The sequence below is a fragment of the Oryzias melastigma genome, linkage group LG1 (genome assembly GCF_002922805.2).
Source record: "Oryzias melastigma strain HK-1 linkage group LG1, ASM292280v2, whole genome shotgun sequence".
Classification (NCBI taxonomy): Eukaryota; Metazoa; Chordata; class Actinopteri; order Beloniformes; family Adrianichthyidae; genus Oryzias; species Oryzias melastigma.
This window is the reverse complement of record NC_050512.1, coordinates 16,417,503-16,441,867: the sequence shown is the minus strand read 5'-3', so window position 1 is coordinate 16,441,867 and position 24,365 is coordinate 16,417,503. Positions and strand designations below refer to the sequence as shown.

General features: G+C 38.7%; 1 protein-coding gene across 1 annotated transcript in view; it reads left to right on the top strand.

Moving 5' to 3' along the window:
• The window catches only part of cntln (centlein, centrosomal protein), a 96,899-nt gene that overhangs the window by 22,015 nt on the left and 50,519 nt on the right, over positions 1–24,365 (top strand). Inside the window, exons 10-13 of the mRNA XM_024290107.2 lie at positions 3,161–3,307; positions 6,527–6,646; positions 11,431–11,552; positions 17,597–17,713. Coding sequence (XP_024145875.1) covers positions 3,161–3,307; positions 6,527–6,646; positions 11,431–11,552; positions 17,597–17,713 — 506 coding nt within the window. The remainder of the gene's footprint in view (positions 1–3,160; positions 3,308–6,526; positions 6,647–11,430; positions 11,553–17,596; positions 17,714–24,365) is intronic.

Here is a 24,365-nt window from a genome sequence, read left to right as displayed (position 1 = left end):
AACAAGGCTTAGTGGTTTCTAGTTTTTTATTTTTTAAACAAGTTGCTAAATCTCATGGTTCTCCACGCCCAACTAAGGCTCTGAAAATCTCTTGAAATACAAGCAATGTATTGTTAATACAGAGTAAGTTCTGACTTTAAACCCCCTAAATTGATTTTAGAAGCTTAAATTAAAAACAAAGCTTAATATTATTTTTTGACTGTGGATTTATTTTAAATGTGTATTTTTAAGTTGGTCTCTTTTTGTTTAATATTTTTTTTTCAAAGTTTTATTGCTTTACCAGGTTATTTATCTGAAAAATGTCTGAACTACTGTAAGAATTTACTACACATCTTTTTTTTCATGATTTTAGATTCCAAGAAAATATGCACAAACTTGAATAAAGTAGGAGATCGCTATTACAAACCTGCAAACAAAAGCAGTTGTGGCACTTTTGTGGGTGCATTTTATAATTGTGAACTCTTAAAAGTTATTCTTCCAATGCCATGAAATTGTTTTCCTCTATAAGAATTTCAAAGAATGTAAACCAACATGTTGTGTTTAAAGGTTTACCTATTTTCCAATGCCAAAAGATGACAAGTACTTGTATAGTTTATACCACTTGTTTTAGATTTATTCCTCCTAAAAGAGCATAAATCAGCTGTGTGTGGCCTTAACGCAACAATAGATTAGCAAAGTTGTGGCTACAAGGTCGGGTGGTCACAATCATAATAAAGAGGAAGGGAATATCCCTCATTAGAGGAATGAATGAACAATAGCTGGAGTAGTTTAGTCTCTGGCTATCAAAGCTGAGTGCTGATTAAACACCCACATTAGAATCCATAGCAGACCTCAGGCTTTCTTGGCTAATCATCTGACTGAATGAAAGGTAAATTGTTAATTGTGTAGGCAGTCATTCAAAGCTCTCAAATGTTCCTGTTGGCTTGGGAATAAGGGAAGCAAGCATGGAAATTTCCTCAGGAGAATTAAATCTGTATTCAAAATGTTGACTTAAATGTATTTATTTATTTATTTATTTATTTTTTATTAAAGTGATTTCAAAGTGAGAATTTGTGATATGAGCATTGACACCCATCACTGATAATTTTTCTCTTGTACATTAGATTTTTCTCTTACGAATGTTTTCATCTGTTTTATGCTTCTTTTTAAAATTGTTTTAGATCTTCTGTTATGAATACTGTATTTTTAATGACAAAAAAAAACTGTTATCGCCCCTGTCTAGCATGTTTATATTTTTTCTCAGCTTATTATGCTATTGGGTCTGGCTGCATCCATACAGGCTCTTTCTTGCATAAACCTCCCATCATCACCTGTCACCTTTTAGCTTTGGGAATCCTTTTGATCATCACTAATGATAAACTTCAAAACCATGAAAATTTTGTACTCCAGAAAAAGTAAAGACAACGCAAAAATCACATTATCTATTTATGTTTTGCTCTTGATTGTTCTGACGTTCCAGATAAATACTTAATTGCTTACATTTTCTGGCTCATCTTGTGAGCGGAGGATCTTTATTTTTTCATTTTTTAAATCAAATAACATTGTCGACAAGAGTTTGGCGTGTGCGTTTGAAGCCGGACCGTGTCCAGGGCCAGAGACATACTAATGACATGGAGGCCAGCAGTGTGTTTTACAAGCTCAACTGCTCTCATTAGATGAGAGCTTCTGTGTTGCGCAGTCCATCTCATTACTGAAGCACAGCCATGTGCTGCTGCAGAGATCTACACTCACCCATTCAAACACATACACTGGGGTCAAGCAAACTGTGTGGGAGGACTCAGTGCTGCCTACGCAGGCATAAAACATGCGCGGACTGACTCGGTGCTGTACCTTTCTTCCGTTACACACGTATTCCGTCTTTAAGCACTAAGTGAATACAAACAAAATTTAGATTTGGGGTTCCACTCAAACTTTTCCATTTGTTCTGTCGTTCAAACGATTGATCTGAACAGGTCTGTGTGAGCATACATTTTTCTAAACACTGTTGTGTGTTTTTCTATGGCTGGGGCTCGGCGCCTGATTACAGCTGCTCCTTAATTAACAGTGATCAGATTTGTTTTGTGACATAAATGGTGCATGTGCAGAACATTAGGTCTGGCAAGTCTCATTTCAGATTCAGCTCAAGGGCTCGGCAGCAGACGGGTCACGAGCTTCGGGGAGCGCAAGCACCAGCCTCACTCCATATGTTCTTGCTTGCTGCATCCTCACCGGCGAGGGCCACTAGTGCCTGACACGTTCCCCCAAGAACCTAATCGTGTTCAGTAATTACCAAGGCTGACTTGTTCTTTTTTTGCTCTTTCCAATCTCATTGTACTTTTTGTTCACTCCCACTCCACCAGCGTCTTCTCTTCTGTCATTTTAATTTCCATTTCTGTCAGATTTACTGCAGTTTCATTATGTTTATTTTTGCATCTTTTTACGCTTCTATTCCCTTCAGTTTTTTTCTTTCTTTACTGAATGAACATCAGGATTGGGGAGAGGATGAGAAAGAGTTCGATACTTTTCACTCCATCAGTTAATTTCTAAATTGCTTTATGTAGCTGATGCTTAAAAAACTCACTTCGTCCTGCCTGCCCGCCTGCCTGAAAATTATAAGTAATTGTAACAGATGCGCCAATATGGCCAACCTCCAATAAACGAGGCCCCAGATAATTTGACCAGCCCCCTTTGACAGGCCAATTTAATAAAACATGAACAAAATCTTCCTCACTAATAATTTATCATCCACTCTCCTCCCCTTTGGTTAAAGTTGATTACCCTGGCAGTTAACAAGGTCACACCCAGATGCCAGGTTTCTGATAATGCAATCAGGACTTTTTGGAAAAAAGGTGATGACATTCCACCCATGTTTGCTTCGTGGATAACATTCGGTAAAGGACTTTGTTTTTACCTGAAACTTTGAATACTTTAGTGCGACGATCAGAAGTTTTTCACCATAAGATAAGTGATCATTGGTTATTACACTTTATTCAATGAACATTTATAAAAAGTTCAATTTTCACAATTCAAACATCTTATTTAGGCTTCAGATTTTTGTCTTCTTTAGCCTACTGTTCACTGGTAAAATATATGCTATCAAGGTTCTGTTTTAGTCATACTAGCCATGTCACGTTCTAGTTATCTTCATAACACATATATTTCTTGTCTTTCTTTTTTGCAGGCTGTGGTTGCAGAGCAGACTGATGCTGCCTCCCTTCCTCAAAGACTCGGTTCTCACTCTGACCGGGCCTCCACCGGAGGTTCAGATCCCAGACCAGAAGACAAGAATTTCCATCCCAGATCTGCTCACCCAGTCAGAAGACAACAGGTTGGTCAGCCCACTCCACTGACAAACACGCTAAAGACAGCACCTGTGTGACGAGTCAGCATGCCCTCACATAACCGTTTTGTTTATATGAGATAGATCAAAGCCACGGAGAAGAAATACCATTAAAAAAAAGAAAAAGAATTGCCTGATGAGAATCATGTGATTCAGCAGAGCAAACTTCTGTCAACCTTTGTCCTAAACTTGCCAACACACAAACACAACGCCCCTCCTACTGTGAGCAGACTGGCGTGTGCTGCTGGTTTCACGCATGCCTTGGGCTCAGGCACTGGCTAATTTACCGCTTCAGCAGTACATCATGAACAAGAAAGAGGCTTTTGATCTGCTCGGAATCTCACTCATAAGTTTGGCAGGACACATTTCTAGATGGCCTCACTCACTGGAAGGACGGCCCGAAGACATTGTTTGATTTATACTGTTGTCCTCATTACATCGAACGATGAACCACAATTACTCGAGCATTTATTCTCCACTATAACTTTATGACATGCTGCTTTCTTAGTTGTATTTGCGTAGCAATTAGGCTGACCTAATCTGTTTGCTGTGACACATAGCCTGAAGATTAAGTGTAAGGGATGCAAAAAAAAACTAATTTTTGTAGAAATTTGCCCATTTTGATCTGAGCACTCTGAATCAAGGTTTTTTGCATTTTGTATGCTTCATTACACTGAAAAAAGCTATGAATTATATTATCATGTAATTTCATATTGTGCATATTTTGTCATCATTGAAGGCTCAGTATAGTTATGGATTTTTTAATCAACCTTCTTCTAGTCTTTCTCATTTTAAAACATTTTTTTACTACATATTTTTTGGAAATGGGGGAAAAATTAGATTTTAAATATGGCTTATCTTATTACAAATAATTAATTTGTTTGGAAAAAAAAATGAAAAACAAGAAATGTATTATGAGTATGGTGCAAATTCAGTTAGACTTTAATTTAACTTTTACCATCAGCTTTAGGACCCTTGCTTAGCTAAGTGAAGCATCTTTCACTGCTTAATATATAATACGATACGAAACCTTTTTGTTAGGTTATACTCAAGTTTTAAAGTAACATAGTATTTGGATGTGCCTTCTGTACAGTTCACAGCAACAAACTAGGGCACAGTTCATACCTTTTTCACTTATTTTATAGTGAGTGTTACTGCTAGCTTAAGTGAGAGGTGTTTTACAGAACAACATAACCTGCAATTTGCAGCATGTACTGTTAGACTGATACTCATAATTTTGGAAAATCTATACTTCTCCAAATAAAGTCTTATCATGTTTCAGAAATAAAAAAACAGTTTGATCTAGAACCTCTTTTGGATTTGGATTTCCATAATTTTACATTTTCCAATATTTATTTAATTTCTTTAATGACTTGATTGAAATAAATCTATAAATTTCCTTTAGAAAATGCAATGATTATTCATCTAATTCAGATTTTTTTTCTTTTAAAACATTTTTTTGTACTTTTCCTGCCAAAAAAACTGTTTTAATCCAAGAATTAGTTATTTTACTAATAATTCCTCCCACTCTGTACACTTTAAATCACAAGTTGTGTAAAAAAATAACAAATTTTTTATTGGGCATTTAGGAAATAAATTGATTCTTTGTTGACATTTGTTAGAGTAAAAATCAAACTGAATTGTGAACTTGTGGATTTAAATCTGTGTGGCCCTCTTAACCCACACTACTTTTCTATTAGTTTACTAACCTGTCTTATACTTTAATTCTTTTTTTATATTTTATTCTAAATATTTTTTATTAAATCACGAAGAACCTTCACTCGTCCTCTAGAGTAAAGGGGTGAAACACATGTTTCTATAGCTCTGTTGATGACCCCTTCTAGACTTAAGAGTTTTGGATCTTCCCCACAAGTTACTTTTTAATTGGTCATCTTGAAGTTTCCATTTGGGTTTGGATTCTCCTTTTGGTGTTTGGGTTTTCCCCCTGTACAGACAGACGAAGCCAGTTGGCCTGCCACTTATCAGGAATATGCAGATCAATCTGCTAATTAGTTGCATAGAGTCATTAAGGCAGAGTTGGAACACATGGTTGGCACCCGTGCAGACATGTTATCAGAGCCGGGTCCACCGGGTCACTGGAGTCAACTGAAGCCCCGGGGCACATTCCCAAACATGTTTAACATAAAAAGGAATTCATGTTGGATTATTTTTTTTAGTTTCCGGTAAATTGATGCAAATAGACCTGGCATTATATCAGATGTTCTTCAAAAGAGAATACTGGTAGCTAAAATTCAAGTAGTTTCAATGCCATTGAAGTCCCCAGCATTCATAGCAGGTGGTATCAATTCAATGGAATGCTACGGTTTATGACATTAATTAAAGACAAAGTTTGAAAGTGTTAATCAAACACAGTTTCGGATTATGGCTGTTACTGATTGAGCATTCTATCATTAACCTCCTCTTTCTCCTCTTTCTCAATTGCTCATGCAGTCCTGCCCAAGGACTGTTGGGCATTTAGTCGCATTACATATTTTAGCCTGCCATCTGGACAGCCCTGCCTGGCACTGCATGGGGCCCGCTATCCTCTCATATTCATATTCCTCCACCATATTGTTCCCAGCGCTTTTGTACAGCAGAGCCGCAGCACTTCTCCATTTCTTTATTTATTTCTACTCAAGACTCTGGCTCGCAAACTGCACCCCCCTCTAATCGGTAGCTCTTCCAGTTGTCCTATCAAGTGTAACCTGGAGGCCCCTAGTAGAGCAATTAGAGCAGCCTCCCTGCCCACCTCTTGTAATGAAGCCCAGCACATTCTGGAATCTATAGCCCCTTTAGTCTCCCCTAATGGGACATCATTATTGTCAAAGAAACAATGTAAATGGAAATGAACATACTCATTAGCCAGTCGCAGGGAGAAACCTTTGCTTCTCTCAGCTTGCAACTCCAGCTTCCAAACACACAAAAGTGAACCTCCTCCCTTTGGCTTCTGCACTGTGCAGCTCCGGCTTGCTTTATTCCTCTGGCAGCCGGGTTGTTTGTGTGTGTATGCGCGTTTGCGTGTAGCAAGCCATGTTCACGTTTTATTGAAGATGGGAAGGGAATGGGACGAACATGAATATTTCCATTATTGGCATTCATTCAGTGTTTCTGCAGAAGTTAATTGCTTCATGGACTTGTGCTTTTTCTCTGTAAAGTGAAGTGTGTTTGAGTTCTCACCTCAGTGCTTCATTGCTTACCTTCACCCAGGGAACACCTGTTCAGCGGTCCAGGTCTTTGTCCCCAGCCAGCAGTGTGGGGCTGGGAAGCAGCAACAACAAGGAAGCTGAACGAAGAATTCAAGACCTTGAAGAGCTTTTGCAATTAAAGGTAAATATTTTTTTATGTATAAAAATAAGTGCACCCTACTTTTAATTTAAAAGAAAATGTGTGCAGAACATACTAAAAATTTTTTTTTTTAATTTTTTTTTTTTACCATGTTTTGAAATTATTAATACAATCTGTGACAAACAAAAATAATATGTTACACTCTTGTGAAGCAGGTGTTTTGAGAAGACGTGTGCAAGGGCTGTAGAAATGTAAAAGTTACAGAAATCTTATATGTTGTAAAGTTGTTGGAAAATACGCAAATTAGTATTTTCACCCATAAACACACAACAAATTGTAATAATTCCTGAATATACAAGCATGTTTTTGTCACCAATCAACTACAAGTTTGATGAAGAAATATTTACCACCTGTTTTGAATATGTTTTCATTAAAAAGCTATTTTACTACATTTCCTAGGGTTTATCTGATCATAAACATGTCTCTTCAGACTCCAACTTCCTGATGTTTGTTGCTGTTTCCAAAAACCTTTTCCATTTGCGACTAACAGTCACAAGGGTTTTAAATGTGTTGAAACAAGTCAGCAGTTGATATCACTTCTGATGGCTGTACCTCCTGGCATTGTGTTGGCACACACTAAATACGCCTGACAACAAGAACACTGCTGCAAACGTCTGTTTCAGTAGAGATGTTCACACTTGCTTTTTGCTTGATAAGGTTGGTATTAAAATTAGCAGCAATTTGCTTTTCACTAAGCCCCCTAATTTCTCTGAAAACAGACTTTTTTATACACAATTGGGATTTTTTTGAGTTATATATTATTTAGGGTGCATTGCTTTGTCTATTTCTTGATAAATCAGGCATTTCTGATTTGAGCCAAAACAAGAAGCTAAGCTGTGTTTAATGCAGAAACACTTCTTTGACTTTATTGGCCTTCCCTACATCCCTACCTTTCAACCCCACATATTGTTCATACGCTGGATCTGTGTACAGAAAAGCAGAGTTCCCTGTAAACCAATAGGGAGGGAATGCTCTATTGAAAATAGGTTTAGATATTATGTGAGATTGATTGACTGTTTTTCCTTCATGTACTCCATGACGTTCCTTTCAGCCTTTTTTATTTGTTTTATATTTTTACTTTTATCAGCTACCATCATACTTTTTTTCCCCTTCTCTATATGGGCCTGCTTCAGATTTCTCTCCTTCAGTTCTTTTCTTTGTCCTTTTACATCTTTGTGTCTGGCCAGGAAGTGAGGGATTATGCAAAGGTCATCTCCCTTTAGGATACAATCCCTGGACAACACAAGGCATCATTTCCCTGTCAGATCTGAAGTGTCTGAATTACATCACTCGCAGACCGTAATGCTCAACATAGACTCACACAACATGCATGACTGTCTTAGTTAATGATGCCATTTACTTGTCTGGTACTTAAGGCGATCGTACGCATGGCACAGAAGAATGGAGCCACACTGATAAGGGCATTAGTTGAACACAGGATTTAGCTGGTTTGTCTTTGTTTTTTATGTTTTCAAGGGGGGTTTTATCATTTTACTTGCAGTGGAGGGTTGAGACCACACTTCTCTCCTTTAGGTGGGTCGCCCACATTCCTGCAATTGGATGACTCATTAAAGGGCCTATATCATGCTATTCAATAACTCAGACTAAACTATAAGTAGTAGTTCACTTTCGGCTTATCCCTTTCGGGGTCGCCACAGCGAAACAGCACCCACTGTTTCGCATCAGTGATTTGGCAGAGTTTTTATGCCGGATGCCCTTCCTGACACAACCCTGTACTTGAGGGGCACAGGGACCCAGTTAGGCAGCAGTGTCAAGGGTCTTGCCTAAGGACCCAACCTGGGTGGGGATCAGTGGACAACCCTGGGAATCGAACCCAGGGCTCCTGCGTGTCAGCCCTTCACCTAGTCCACTGAGCCACCCAGCCGCTTTCAGACTAAACTATATCCATATATTTAATAATGTATTACCTTAAACTCACTGAAAAAACGTTTTTTTTAATGAAATAAGAGTTATTTTTGTGAGCTCATTTTCCTCTTCAAACAAATGACAAAGATTGATACTTGGTGAGAACCCATCGAGAATCAATCGCAGGACTAAATATTGGGATATATCACAATATCTATATTTTGGCACACCCCTACTCTAAAGTCCCACTCCAATCATCTTCTGATCTATTGTAAAGGCGTATCCAGTGGTTTTTAAATGATGATTATGCCATCTTTAGCCGAAGGGGTAGAGGAAGAATTCAGATTTGGCCTCGGTCTTCTTTAGAACTAATTAAAAGGGCAGCAAGGTAAAAAGGAGACAAATTTGTCTGAGGCCTCCCCCTCTGTTGAGGGAAGGCTTCTCTAAACCCTTCTTTCAAACCATCTGTCCTCTCTGTCAAGAACCAAGAATGAGAACCTTTGCTGGCATTTTTGATGCAAGAAACACGTTTGTCATCATCAGCACTTGCAAATTTCCTTTTAAACTGTTGGAATACTTTGTTTTTCCCAGTCTCTCCTGTTTTATTCTATCTTCTTTCTGTCAATTGAACTCCTTTTAAAATTGTGTGTGGTAGCCATGTCAACATGTTGATTCTGACAGCTGAGTGGAAACAAACTTCTCTCTTAATAGTGTTCCTCCTGCTTCTTGTATTCTTTCTCGTAAGAAGTAAGTGTTGCTGTGTAATTATTTTTCAGCTTGAATGTCCACAGATGTATTTCCTGGTTGAATGAAAGGACTTATTGATTGAGGAAGCTTTATAAGTACTTGGGGAAGCCATGATATGGCTAATACCCTGCCACTTTCTCCCACCCTCCTCCAATCACCCCTAACCCCCCTTCCCTTCTCTCCTCCGTCAGTGAGCCCCACTGTCAGCCTCAACTTTCCTGTTTTCTCTCAGCTCTTAGTTCCACCAGTTAATACAACTCTGGTTCAGCCCATTTCATTAGAGAAGAGTTTTTTTTTTTTTTTTTTTTGAGAGGTCAGGGCTGTTTGATGGGGGCAAGGCTGTCTTGCAGATGTCTTCTGTGAATAATTCTCACTAGGGAAAATCCATACATGTCACATTGGCAGCACGGATTGTGCATGGTATGCATGTGCGCACACTCGTGTCCAGTCCATGTTTGTGTACTCTGTGTTCTCTTTGTCCTTGTTAATAATAACAGGGCTGAGGGCTCGCATTTCCCTCTCTGCAGGGTAGCTGTGTCATATCAGCAGTAAACAAGCTCCTTCCCTTCAGAAAGCACTCGACAACTCTCGCTAGCCCTGGCCACTCAAGCAGAAACCTGTCCTGCACTCTTCCATTCACTTTTCTTTTGGCTCGGCTCTTTTGCTTTCTTCTCTCTTTTCTAATTTCTCCGGTCTGTCTTTGTCTTTCCTCCACTTTATGAACTGACTTTTCACCTCTGTCTGTCCTGTCTGTTTGAAAGACTTTCCTCCATTGCCCTTACTACTAAGGTCAATGTGATGGGGAGTGCGGGTGCCCCTGACAAGAAAATCCATATGTTGTCTTCTCCTGCTTCTTCTTTAAAGCAGCAGCCAATTCTTGCTTAGTTGTAATAGCTGTCAACAAAAGTGCCAGCAACAAATCTTCTGCTAGAAGCCCCATATCACAACACATGCAATCAAACGGTTCCCACAGTCTGGGAAAGTGCAGCACTGCTTACTGTTATGTGACACTACAATGCCTTTTATAGGACATCCTTCACTTTTATAGACACACCGCTGCAGAAAGATTGATAATAAATATGAACATGTTTATTTCAGAGTAGCAAACACTGTAAATTAAGTTTAAAATATACACATCTTCAATATATTAACATAGTCATTAATTGTAACTGGTGAATCTCGTTGTGTGATTTTTAAAGAATTTATTTGTAAATTATGGTGGAAAATAAATATTTGGTCACCTAAAAACAAGTAAGATTTCTGTCTGTCACAGACCTGTAACTTCTTCTGTAAGAGGATCCTCTGTCCTCCACTCGTTACCTGTATTAATAGCACCTGTTTGAATCCGTTATCTATATAAAAGACACCTGTCCACAACCTCAAACAGTCATACTCCAAACTCCACTATGGCCAAGACCAAAGAGCTGTCTAAAGACACCAGAAACAAAGTTGCTGACCTGCACCAGGCTGGGAAGACTGTGGGAGCAATTATTAGGAAGACATAGAAGACTACTGATAATCTCCCTCCATCTGGGGCTCTCCACAAGATCTCATCCCATGGGGTCAAAATGATGAAGAACGGTGAGCAATAATCCCACAACCACACAGGGGGACCAAGAGAATGACCTGCAGAGAACTTGGACCAAAGTAACAAAGGCTACCATCAGTAACACACTATTCCGCCAGAGACTCAAACCCTGCAGTGCCAGACGAATCCCCCTGCTAAAGCCAGTACATGTGCAGGCCCGGCTAAAGTTTGTGAGACCAAAATAGAACTTTTTGGTAAGAACTCTATTCATTGTGTTTGGAGAAGAAAGAATACTGAGTTGCATCTAAAGAACACCATACCTATTGTAAAGCATGGGGGTGGAAACATCATGCTTTGGGGATGTTTTTCAGCAAAGAGACCATGACGACTCATCCATGTAAAGGAAAGAATGAATGAGGCCATGTATGGTCAGATTTTGAATGAAAACCTCCTTCCATTATCAAGGGCATTGAAACAATTTATCCTGAACCTGTGTGAAAATTATGAGCAGTTGGTTTTAGGTTCTCTGCCATCTTGTTGTACTTTAATTTTAACAACCTTCAGACTATGTTTCCTCTGAAAATACATCTATTTACTAAATCATTTTTTCTTTCATTCATTTCAGACCGAGGAGAATGAAGAGCTGAGAAAAGCCCACAATAAACGCCATGAAAGGATGTGCTTGATTCAAAACACCTACAAGACTGTGAGAGATCAGCTTAAAGAAATGGAGAAATCAAGTGGCTTGTGAGTTTCCAGTTTACTCTCTTGGAGTGTTGTTTATAAATTGTAAATAAACACCAACATGGCAAAAAAAATGAGAGCTAAAATTTTTGACAAACCAAAAAATCTGCTTCTTCTGTATGTTTTATGTTGAGTCTATAAATTGTCAAGAGGAATTTGTGCAAATGTTCAAATGCACCACTCTGTGTCTACATAGGAAAAACACATACTAAACAGGTGGTGTTTTACATAAACTTTCATTTAGCAGTTTTTTACAAGTCATTTGTGTTTGAAAGACAAAAACACAGTAATGAGCAACATTGGCTGGAAAATTCATCAAATTATAAATAAATTAGATATTTATTATTTTTGCTTTTTACTTAGGTTTATAGCATGGAAATAGCCTGTCAGGGAAGACACTTTGTTAGGATTGCATTAAAATCTTGTTGCTTCACTAGTTTGTTAATCTGACAAAAAATGATTCACGCACAGGCAAGGGGTTTTTCCTTTTCTGCACATATTCCAGCAATCAGTATTAAGAAAGTTCATTGTTGATGCTACTTTTAGTTGCGGTTTGAATGAAGCTTGTTTGTGAACTGATGCTCTATAAGTTTTTTAAGCTGAACTGAATTGAACCATTCTTATTGTGAGGTCTGACGAGGCCTGGCTGCTAGTTTGGGAGAAGTGAGTAAATTTCCTGTCGTGCTTTTACAAAATCAGATGTTTTTTGCTCATAGATTTTGGTTCCCTGTGCCTCTGCATCTCTTTTCCCTCAGCGTTCATTAAGATGTGAGAGCTAGAGGCTGGAGGTGTCAAGTCCTCTGGGTTTTTTTTTTTCCAGGCCTGTGGAGAGAGGGATGAGAAGGGAGTCGTTTCCTGCTTCAACAGAAACCACATGTTTTTTTTTTTAACACAAAGTGGAAAGTGTGCTGAAATATGTCATTAACATATGCCTCTTGTTTTCTCCATTGTCTCCCTTGAAACTCTTTAATACTCCTTTTTTTAACAATTGAGTGCCACTGAGGCCATTTGAAGAGAAGCTGAAGGTGTGACCGCCTGTTGGCCTTGTGGGAGCAGAGCGTTAACTTTGTCAGCTGTTTTCTCACAGGGTTAATTAAAGAAAACACGAATGCAATGGAAATCTGTGTGAAAGTCAGGGAGCATGTTCATCTTTAGGCTCGACTCTTCTCATGCTAGTTCAAAACAGCTAAATGAATATGTCTGAGACAGTCAAAAGAACTCCAGTACCAGAAAAGCCATTGTGACATATTAATCAGGTCATGAAAGTAATTTTCTACCTAATGTGATATTGTACACTTTATTAAAGGCCGAATAATTACTTTAATTTAAAGGGGCCCTACCAGGAAAATTCAACTTTTTGAGGTTTTAAGTGCATTTTACTGTTCATTGCTCACTATGAAAAACCCCAAAGTGGTACTTTGATCCATTCATGCATTTAAGAGTAATCCTTTAAAAACCTGCGCTGTCTGCAGCAGCCCTTCCCACACCCACGAAAACCATCGCATGGAAACGTGCTGACGTAAGGACAATGCCACCCGCTCCAGTGTAGCGATGGCCAGGCCAGCTAAAGGCAGATATATCGTATGTGTATCCATCTTTGAAGAAATTTGGATTATTTTTGTGGTAGAAATAGAGACACAGGGATTTCTCTGGGATGGCATCATAAAGTGGACTGCAGCGGCAGTGCACCCACATGCAGCGGCAGGCGGAGCTTCAGGAATCGAGTCGTTTTACTTCCGGGTAGAAAAAGACTCACGAAATATAACTAATATTTCATAAATAATTTGTTTTTAAGTGGTCCAAATGTAATATATGATCATGCATATGGATATAGTTCACTCTGAAAGAATTAAGAAAATCATGGTATGGCCCCTTTAATATATTTATCTGTTTACTGTTACAATAATTTGATTCAGAGAGCATTATGCAACAATTTTCTCCTGGATACTTTCTCAGTGCCATGTTTCAATCTGACATAAATTGATGCAATAGGCAGCTTTGCCCTTTTCCATCAGAGCCTTGTTTGGCAGTTGTCAGTCATTCAATTTTATGGTCTTGGCATTTATTGGCATTAAGCCACATCCTTAAAAATCAGTTAGAACCACTGGGGTATTATCTGCTTTAAATGAGACACAGTAAAAAATGGCTTAAATATTCCCATCAATGCCTCAAATTGGGACACTAACAAGTCAGTTAGGATAGGACCCAAGTTCTGGTCAATGTTGACCTTGGTAGGGATCTAATTATTTTCTTGATGTTTCTTTTTTTTCTTTTTACCCTCGTGGTCACTTATGGGGTCCAGATGACCGTACCCTTATATTGATGTTTGATCCCTCCCGTGACAAAGGTGGACACAAATGGACAGGATCTTATGTCTGCCACGGACACCAGTGAAGATAAAAATCTTTGAGAAAAAAAACTCAGCGCACTGTCTTGTGAAGTCCAGATGACCCCACTTTAAATTAAACGTGCTTAGGATAGCACAAGGGTTACATCTAGTAAGTACTAGCATTTTTTTCTGTTACAAGCCAAAAATATTTGATGGGATGCGTCTATTGATTTGTCTACTCTTATTTGTATATATATATATATATATATATATATATATATATATATATATATATATATATATATATATATATATATATAATACATTTTCTCTCCAGTTCTTCCTAAATGACTTTGAGATTTCCTCAAGAATCTTGTTATGCTATTTACTGTATAAAAAATGGGTGGAAATCAGGCACTGGTTTTGACTTGGTCTTGAATAGAGTCTTTAAAAACAACGACAACAAAAAAGTTTAAAAATGACCTCAATCCATGACGTTGGCCAAATCCAAATTCATTCCCTACCCCTATGGCTTCTCCCTACCCCTACATTTACCCTTCTAATTGGAGCGATATGGAAAATAGTGTCTACCAATGCAGTTGTTATTACTACTCGATCTCGTCATGAATAGTCACCAGTCATCTAAGTCAGGACGTAGTTGCCAGTTCTCAGAAAATACATAACATGGTGAAGGGCTGACACGCAGGAGCCCTGGGTTTGATTCCCAGGGTTGTCCACTGATCTCCACCCAGATTGGGTCCTTAGGCAAGACCCTTGACACTGCTGCCTAACTGGGTCCCTGTGCCCCTCAAGTACAGGGTTGTGTCAGGAAGGGCATCCGGCATAAAAACTCTGCCAACATCACTGATGCGAAACAGTGGGTGCTGTTACGCTATGGATACCCCGAAAGGGATAAGCCGAAAGTGAACCACCATTCTAAAAAGTATCTTCATTTCAAGCAAGAGTTGTGTGGATTCTCAAAGAATGACTAACTTCTAAGTGACAAAGGAAGTATTAACAAATCACAACTTGGACACAAATTTTTTACCAATTGCAAAGCAGATGTAAGATCACTAGACTCATCAAGATGCAGGTACTGTGCAATCCCATTGACACCCACCCCCCCTCCTGCCATTCACCATTACACCGTATTTTCCCAATCTGGCATAAAGGAAAAAGGGAAAAAAATCCAACTTCTTATTTATATTAGAGAGAGGAAAAAGTTTTTTAATCAGACTGGGGATGATGGGGATGAGCAAATAAAATTAAAGGTTATTAAAGCATCCGTACTCTGATCAAAGTTGCACCCATAAACAGATTCCCCCTGATTCAGAGCAATTAGCTGCAGCAGCGTGGAAATGTTCTCTCCATCTCCTCCTGCTTAATAATGGAAACTAAAACACCATAGGGGAACATGCACGGCGGCCTAAAGAAGAAAGCCGTCTTCTGACTCCATGTTCAACAGTTTTTAGAGAGTCAACAATTCAAAATGTACAGTCTTTCTATACCTTTTTTTTTTACATAATACTGTTGCTTTACACATTAGAAATTGTTAAAACGACCTTTTAAAAACACTTTTTTATTCATTTGAAAAAAATTTGGCTTGACATTGTTCTGGTAATGTTGGTTAAGCTTATAGGTTATAGAAAAATCTTCAGTTTCTGGGAGGGAAAAAAACCTTGAAAGTTTTTATATATTATTTTATATATTAAACTCATACATTACAAAGTGATCCATTGGCATCATGTTACTCACAGAAACGGTTGCAGTTAAGTGTTAAATGAAAATGTTTACCATTTTTCAGTGGCATTCAACTCCCAGGTACAAGTGTTTTGGCACTGCATAGCCCAGTATAACCTAAGTAGGAATCCTTGACAATGGCAGTGACCCTTACAGCCAATTTCTCTAGCCCTACCACATTGATTAGGTGAAAATGACAAATGAATGTTTGTTACTGTGTTTGTTACCATGGATGTGGAAGACACAGTATTCTTATCAGCTGCCTTTGCAATTTGTGGATTTCTCACTAAATCCTCTTTTAGTTTGCAAATGAAAGACTAATTGGAATTGAATGTGTTGGACTAAGACTGATTGATGAGTTGGATGTGTGCAGAGATGCAACTGGGAGGCAGGGGTGTGTGTGTGTGTATGTCTGTGTGTGTTTACTACTTTATCTGGACCAGTTCTGGCATACACCCTGACAGTAAGGAAACCTGTAGCCCTCATTAGGATTTTAAAAAAAAAAAGTTTTTCCATTATATAGTTTTGCTCTGCTCGCCAAGAGCTGCGCGACATGCCTTGGTTGGAGTTGAATTTTGATTACTTTAGAATCCAGGCTCAAAGTGGGCACATTACTGGTAGTACAACAGCCTTAAACTCTGCAGATGTCTTCTTGTATTTCAACAGCCCCATCTTGTTTTTAGGTGTGTCTCATCACAACAGTGGAGAAAATTGAGGCAATGGTCATACTGCTGGGTCTTGCTTTTTTCTACCCTTCAGGAAAGATGTGAAATCAAAAAGTTAAAATGTGTATGGACTCTGCTGCTCATACGTGGTTCTGCAGCGATTAGGAACAAGAGCACCAAAGAAGACTCTAGGTGTCTATTCCATTTCTGTTTTGGAGGGACCCATAGATGCTGTTCTTCAGACAGACAGGTATTGAACTCCAGGCCTAGTCAATAAAGTTGGAACACCAGCCTGGAGGGTTCAAAAACAGTACGGCACGAAATGTGAAAAATCTTACTCAATGTACCAGTCAGAGTGGGGGTTATGGGGAACCAGCATTGACCTGGCCTTCCATTCACCCATAGTCCCTTTTGGGGTCGCATGGTTGCTGGAGCCTATCCCAGCCCCTGTTGGGCAAAGGCCGGGTATATCAGTCCATTGCTGGGCCGAACAGTCACACATTCACACCTAAGAACAATTCAGTTTCACCAATTGACCTGCAATATATTAAAAGGTTAAGTCAAAGTTACATTTGTTGTCACACATGTATGTGTGTTATATTCGTTCTCCACATTTGACCCATCCCCTGGGGAGCAGTAAGCTGCAGACACAGCACTCAACAAACATTTGGTGGTTTAACCCCCCAATACAACCATTAATGCTGAGTGTCAAACAAGGAGGCACTAGATCCCATTTTTAGAGTCTTTGGTTTGACTCGGCCTGGATTTGAACTCACGACCTTCCAGTCTTAGGGCAGACACTTTCCCAAAAGACCACTGAGCTAGTATATATTGGTTGGCTAGGTTATATAAACCAGTAATATTTCATATACAGTGTTAGATGTAGGTAGCTGTGCAAACGTGGGTGTATGTTGAGTGGGTATGTATAAGTTAGTGAGGAGTAGTGGGTATTTAATGGAGTTAAAGTGAGCTTTTTTTAATGACCGATTTTGCAAAAGTTGTTTGGCCCCTGTTTCGATGTACATTGCACATAAGGGAGGCTTTAGATCCTTGCCTCACGTGCCATGTCTTGGGCTTCAAGCCATCATTCATATGTGTACGTAATACTGCTAAACATTTCTAAATAACAGAGACAAAATTAGAATTAGACTAAAATGAAATGCCCAAAGGGAATAAGGTAATAACGGCATTATCTCCTATTCTACTCTTACCTTCAGTGTCACATTTCAGTTGAGGTTGTTTGTCCATTCATCTTAAATGTTTATATTTTTTACTTAGTTCTACAATGTCACTCCTTGTGTTTCTATGTCTAGGCCAAGTGGAAAGGCACACCGTGCAGAGTTTTGGCAATTACGTCAAGAAGACAGCGATGCTGTGTGGAACGAGCTGGCTTACTTAAAGAACCTTACGACAAAACTCTCCATCGAAAAGTAAGTGGCAATCAAAACTGCCTGGGGGGCCCACCATTGGGGGGGATTTGGTTCCTTAATAAATGTAGTATTTTAACACTTTACTCCTCATACATCAGTATGCACAGGCTAACCTAATGTCCCTTCATGTTGGTGTTAAAATTTTAGTCTGCTTTTCCCAGCTTTGCAGCGCGCCATCATTATCAGCCAGCAGGGGCAAAGGCAAGATCATTATCTTCCACTCATTTGTAGAACTGGCTGCCAAAAACTGTAATCACAAACAGGCAACACAGAATCCTTGACTATGTCTTTCTGGGGGGAAAAAGTGGTTTCTAATAAGACTACACTAAACCAGGTAGGATGTGTTGCTAAATGAAGAGGAATGATGACATACTTGTAATCCATAAATTCTTTAGGTTATGCTTAAAAGTAAATATTGATGGCATTGTTGGATGTTAGGATTACCGTATTTTTTCTGAGTTTAAGTCATGTTATTTGCATAGTTTAGATTTATTTTAAACAGAAACAGAAAAGAAGAACTGCATTCATTTCATAACAAAAACATAAAAGACCAAATAAATATATGCAGACATTAAATTCAAAACAGTATTTTCACTACAATTATACAGAATGGCTAAAATGAGTGTGTCCACATAATATAAAGTGAACTTATTTTCTCATTAACAACTGGTTGCCCTTTAGCAGTTGTTTACTGCTAACAACCGCTAGAGGTCACTGTAGTTGTGTATATCAGTATTTGCTACTGACAGCAACACAGAATAAGAACTACCATCTAAGAAAAGATGATCGCCCTCTGAATTGTATGATATTTTTCTTATTTACTGATGCTTTTGTAGAGCTCTTCGAAATAAATAAACCTGATTTCTTAACGTCATTTTAGTCCTCCATGCATTGTAAATGAGATAAATAGATAATGCTTCCATGTAGCAATGATGCTAAAAACTAGATGGTAGCTTTTACTACATGTCATGGTAGCGTTTAGTTTATTAACACATTTTTAGACAAGTAAAAGCAGCATTAAATAGAGTAACTTATACTTTGGTGTGAGTTATTTGTGTTTTTTCTCTATTTAATTTTTGTTTTCATTTTTTTGCTCCTGTGAATTATACTCTGGTGTAACTTATACCCTGGAAAATATTTTAGTTTAAATGTATTTCCTAAGATGCATACAGGTATGTATTGCCAATGCGCACATATTTTTGGGTTTACTTTTGTAAAAGCTTGTCTTCTGTTTACTATCTTTAGACAGCAGCCTGTATTGCATAAAAGCAATTGTTATTTCTGTTTTTTTTTCTTTTTGTGTTCTCCCCGTCTGGCTTTGTTTGTATATTTGTCTTTATCTCTGTCTGAAGGACAGCCATTTTCTGTCTTTATCTGTAGAAAACCCAGTAATTGTTTGACAAACAGTAACTCCTGTGATGCTACACAAAGCTTGGCCTAAAGCTAGAGTCTCCTCCTCTCCTGTTTTCCCTCGCCTTCACCTCTCCTCACCTCTTCCCTTTCCGAGCCTGCGCCTTTTTATCCTCATCTTTCCTCCTTCCTACTTTTCTTTCCAGTTGCCTCCCTCCAGCCCGCTGTGATGCAGCAGAAGGTTGAGGCCAGAATTCTGGTACTTGCCCCCCTCCACAGCTTTTCTCTCTGCTCACCCCCCTGCCCTGTCCTCCTAATCCCAGCTGAACTCATTATGATATAGCCCGGCTGCCTCTCTCCAAGCTTGAGCTGTCCGAGCTAATTAAAGGCTAGCAGCCCTAGTGCCGCCGTTGCTGCCTGTTAAGGGATGTCCATCCGCTTGCCAGGCCCCCGACTACAACTGAGCAGATCCAAGCATTAGATGATCTGAGGGCGGGGCATGTGGAGGTGAAGAGACCACGGTGAACAGAAAAGGTCCTTGGAACTGACCTGCTACGAAAACCACATAGGACTGACTTGGGCTGATCTTTTTTTTTTATCTTGGTGTGTAAATGGTCTGGCCTGTCCACTGGGGTTGGTGTTGATCCCCTTTCTGTGCCCCTGACCTGTTCCCCCTCATTTCCTTCAGTGATGGCCCTCTGGCCTCTCCTTACTTTAGGTGGCTGGTGCAAAAGCATACTTGGCGGAGATCTTTAAACTTAAAAAAAAAAAAAAAAACTTCATTCCTAAGTATTATCTTTCCACACATGTGCACTTGTACAAAGCACTCTCTACCTGTTGTTTGAGCTAGCTGGAGCGAAAAGTCACGCTTGTAGAAAATCACTCCTAACCAAACTGTTTTATTTTTACTTAGCGCAAAACAGAAACTGTCATCTGGTAGCAACTGGGAAAGTACAAAAAGGGTCCTTTCCAAGCGCATGAAACCTGGAGTTTCAGTAAGTCTGCTATTAACCGACAAGAAGCTCATGAGGCAAGCAGTTAAATCCTCTTTTTCCACTGACCGTACAATAATAATCAGCTTGTGAAGGTTATGCTAGATAAGTGTTTGCAATGATCCACTAATGACTAATTAACCCGTGGCAGTTGAAATATTTATGGCTTTAAATTCCTAGTGGCGAACGTTGGAATATTCACTCTCTTTAAACTCTCATTTGCCTCATTTTACTGTCATAATAATATTCACAGATGCTTTCTTTCACCTTCTCCCCCTAAAAAACACTCTTATAAAACACTGTCTTGAGACCAAGATGACTGTTTCCCACATCGAATATTGGTGTCATAATTCCTGCAAGGCGAGTCCCCACAGCGCTGGGAGAAAGTGGTAAAACTCTGCCCCCTCCCACTGTTTGATCTTTACACCTGAATACGAGGTAAAGGGAGAAGGTTAGTGAAGTATTTTTTTTTTTCACTTTCATTCAATATACAGACACCCTCTGGCTCAATAACTTAAGAGAGCTTCAAGCAAAGTGTGTGGCTCTTCTTCATGAACTCCTAATAGAAACCTTTGAAACATACAAACACAAAATTCTAACACACATCATGGTTGCTAAATTTTTCATTGTTTAAAGAAAACATTTAAAAAGAACCGTGTTTAACTCATTTTTTGTCCTGTGTGGATCTTCTTCATAAAGTTAGAATACTTTGCCAATATTGTTCTGCATTGCTTGTGGTTTGTCACTAACTATATACTTGTTTTTTGTTGTGGTAAATATTAGGGATATTATGGGGCGGCCGTGGTGCAGTGGTAGGGCGGTCGACTCCTGATCAGAAGTGAGCGGGTTCGACTCCGCCTTGCCCGCCCATGTGTTTGCTGTATTCCATTAAAAAAAATCACTTAAAAATTAGATAAATCGATTGTATTGATATTGTAAAAATAGCATTTGGATTGAAGCACAGCAGGTTATTTTACTATAATGTAAAAATGACCAATAACTCGTTTCCACTGAGTGGTCCAGACCGGACTGGACTGGTATTTTGAGCGTTTCTATTTTAAAATGGACCATTTCTGGTCCTCCGTTGGTCGTAGGCCCTTAAAAAAATGGAATGGACTACTTGGGGTGGAGCTATTGTCACACGACGAAATCCATGGATTGCCGGAAAGGTAACACAACAACAGCAAGTGTCCGACCAGTGGAAACGAGGCACAAGTGATATCACAGAGGACAATATGTGAAGGCAGCAAAAGATGATTAAGCCATCATTACAGTCCAATGTAGAGAAGCACTTTGAATTTTGTAAAGATATGTGACCGTACACACAACTTACTCACATCACATGTGTATGTGACATGTTCTAATAATGTTCCATTTGTATTATTTTAAAAACAACTTGACTGTCTTGCAAGAAATGACACAAGATTAGTGAATCGTATTGTTCAAAATGAACCAAAATCAACTAAAAATCATATTGTCAGCCACAAATTATTTTATGAATCAAATTGATGTTGAACTAAATTGTTACACCCCTTCTAAACATACACCACGTGGGCTTTTAAAAAGTCACAGTTGGCTCATTTTATCTGGATCATTATGCATCTGTCTGCTACACTTCATGTCTACACTTGGTGTGTTGGCAAAAAAAAAGAGACTGGGTTTATTCAGACTCCATAAACAAACAAAAAAAAAAAACACCCCCTCAGACTTAAGATGATACACTCAGACGACATCAAAGCATAAATTAGATCGCTATTACTGGGGAAAAAGCCTTTGAGATCATTTGCAGTGCTCCTGTGTAGAGAGTGACCATTATGGACGTGAACCTCCCCAATAAACGACTTTGACTCTAATTAAGTTTAATAAAGTTTGCCCTAATGTTCCTCATGTTCCGCTATTTCTTTTCGTTTCATCCTGATTTGCTAAAAGGTATTAGCTGTAATGAGTCTTTTGCTCCCTAGACCAGGGCTTAGTTGGAGGAGGGACACATTTTTGCATGTGCACATCAGCGGAATGTTTTATGCATGCTTCTAAATGAGACGGCCAAGGTTTTATCCTCATTATTTATTTGGGGTAATAGTTACCACGTCAGAGCGAAAAAGGAGTTTTACTCGAATTTTTAATGATAATCAAAACGTCATTTTTAAATCAGATTCTTTATTGTTTGAGACAATTACAGAATCATTAAATGAAAGGCAGTTTAAAATGTAATGCGTGAATTTCTTGTTTAAATGAAGTGCACTAGTTTAAATTTCAGTTCACTGGACATTTCCACTCTTTTTGGAATCAATAAATGCATGCGGAATTCTTTTTTTTTTTGTTTGTTTGTTTTGTCTTTGTACCTGATTTTATTGTTTTCATTTAGTTACCATTTTTAGGTTTTCTAAGACCCAGTGTTGTCTCCTGTCACTACAGTGCCCTCAGCTAAAGTAGATGAGTAAGTGAAGTTCTTCAGTCATCATTTCTGCTAACAACGCCGGCTTATCTACCCAAATGTATCCATTACCCTGACCCAAAGATAGAAACGCCAACAGTGTTTTTGTTCTTTTATGCTCTGTTTAAAGTGTATTTCAGTCTGCAGCAAGAAGCACAAGGGCAGGGGCGTGAAAGCACTATGGTTGTAGTGATGTATTGCAACCTTGTGGAGCTTAAACTTTGCTCTAAGCTGTTTTGTGCAAAACAGGTACAGATGAGATCAAATGACATGTGGTGGATGGCTCAGGGCTTACACTCTTTATGCTGCATGGGAGCGAAATATGTTTATTAAGCAGGAATAAAAGTGATTTGAGTCGTACGCTGTAGACTGTATCATTACTGAACACATCATCTTTGTGTTGCCTTCAGTGTTTACCAATTACCTTGTGTATTTTGTCCAACTGCGTCATGATCTGATTTTCTGCTTTTAAGAAAGCGGTAAACTACGACAGAATTTAAATTATCTGTCTTGTTCCATTACTTTTGCTGTCCACGTTGTACTGCAAGACAATTCAGCTGAAGACATATTTTAAAATAAGTGTAACAGACTGTATTTAAAACTACTAACTTCTATCTAGAGTCTGTAAAGACATGGAGTTCAATGTGGCCCTCAAGAAACCTGACCTCAGACCCATCAAACGTCTTTGTACTGTATGTCTGTAGACTGGAAGTCCAACATCACTGTGTGACCACACAGAATAAATACTCTTGAAACTTTGGTGGTCAATGTTTGTCTGTAATGTCATCCCAGTCTTTGCATTTCCAATGATCAGGCAGCCCCTCAATGGACAAAAAAAAAAATCTAATTTTGTGAGTTAAGGTTAAACTGTTCATTATACCACAATATCAGGTTGTTAAACTGTTGGCTCATGTCCCTGTAAATTACCATCTTTTTTCCATTTGAGAGCCCATACTTACCCTTCAACCAAACGGAATATGTTGCTGATGAGCTCAGCTTGAGCATCAATACTGTCAACATCTAAAAAGGCATAAAAGAGAAACATGAGATGGAAATACTGGAGATTTCAGCTCATTAATAGCCTGGTCATACAAGACAGAGCCAGTTTGTCATTGACTGCGGTTCATTTATGGAAAAAAATCTATTGAGAAGCGACACATATCCATCTGCTTCTTTAGCGCCTCAGGGGAGAGTCATTTGTGTATTTATTTAAGCTTCAGTCAGCCATTAGACCAGACCTCTGGACTGCATGTGATAAAAATGCTAATTATTTCCTTTTTCTGTGCCATGCTAACAGCTTTTCCTATGTAATTCTCTGAACGTGTGTACAGAAAGAAGCTTTGAACAGATGTTCCAACATTAGACCGAATCAACAATATTCAATGTTAATTTCAGTTTCATAGTGATTGACACCACTGCCCTGTAGTTGCTTTAGAAATTGTACTATAAAGCATGATACAAGAAGTAATCAAAAAAAAAAGAGTTTGTAAATGAGAGTAACTCTGGGAATGCTGCCACTACACTTACTGAAGCCTGATTTTTGATTTTTTTGTGTTTCTCTCCGACTCCAAGAAGCAGAGGGGAGGGAAGTTGGTTGTGCGTTTCAGGTGTGGATGTCTCAGTGAGCCGTTGTGTATCCTCAGCAGACTCCTGTTGGGGTCCTAATAATAACTTGAAAGTGCAAAGTCTGAAGCGTGGCTCCTCATAATTAGCCTTTAGCAAGAATCAAGATAATTGCTAGATAGGTAATTGGGCATCCTTTACAACAAGTTTTTATGTTAATGTACACATACATGCATATGTGCACCTTTTTCTTCTATAATAGTGTTTTGTGCTTGTCATTTTGATTTCCACATGCATTACATTTTAATTAGTT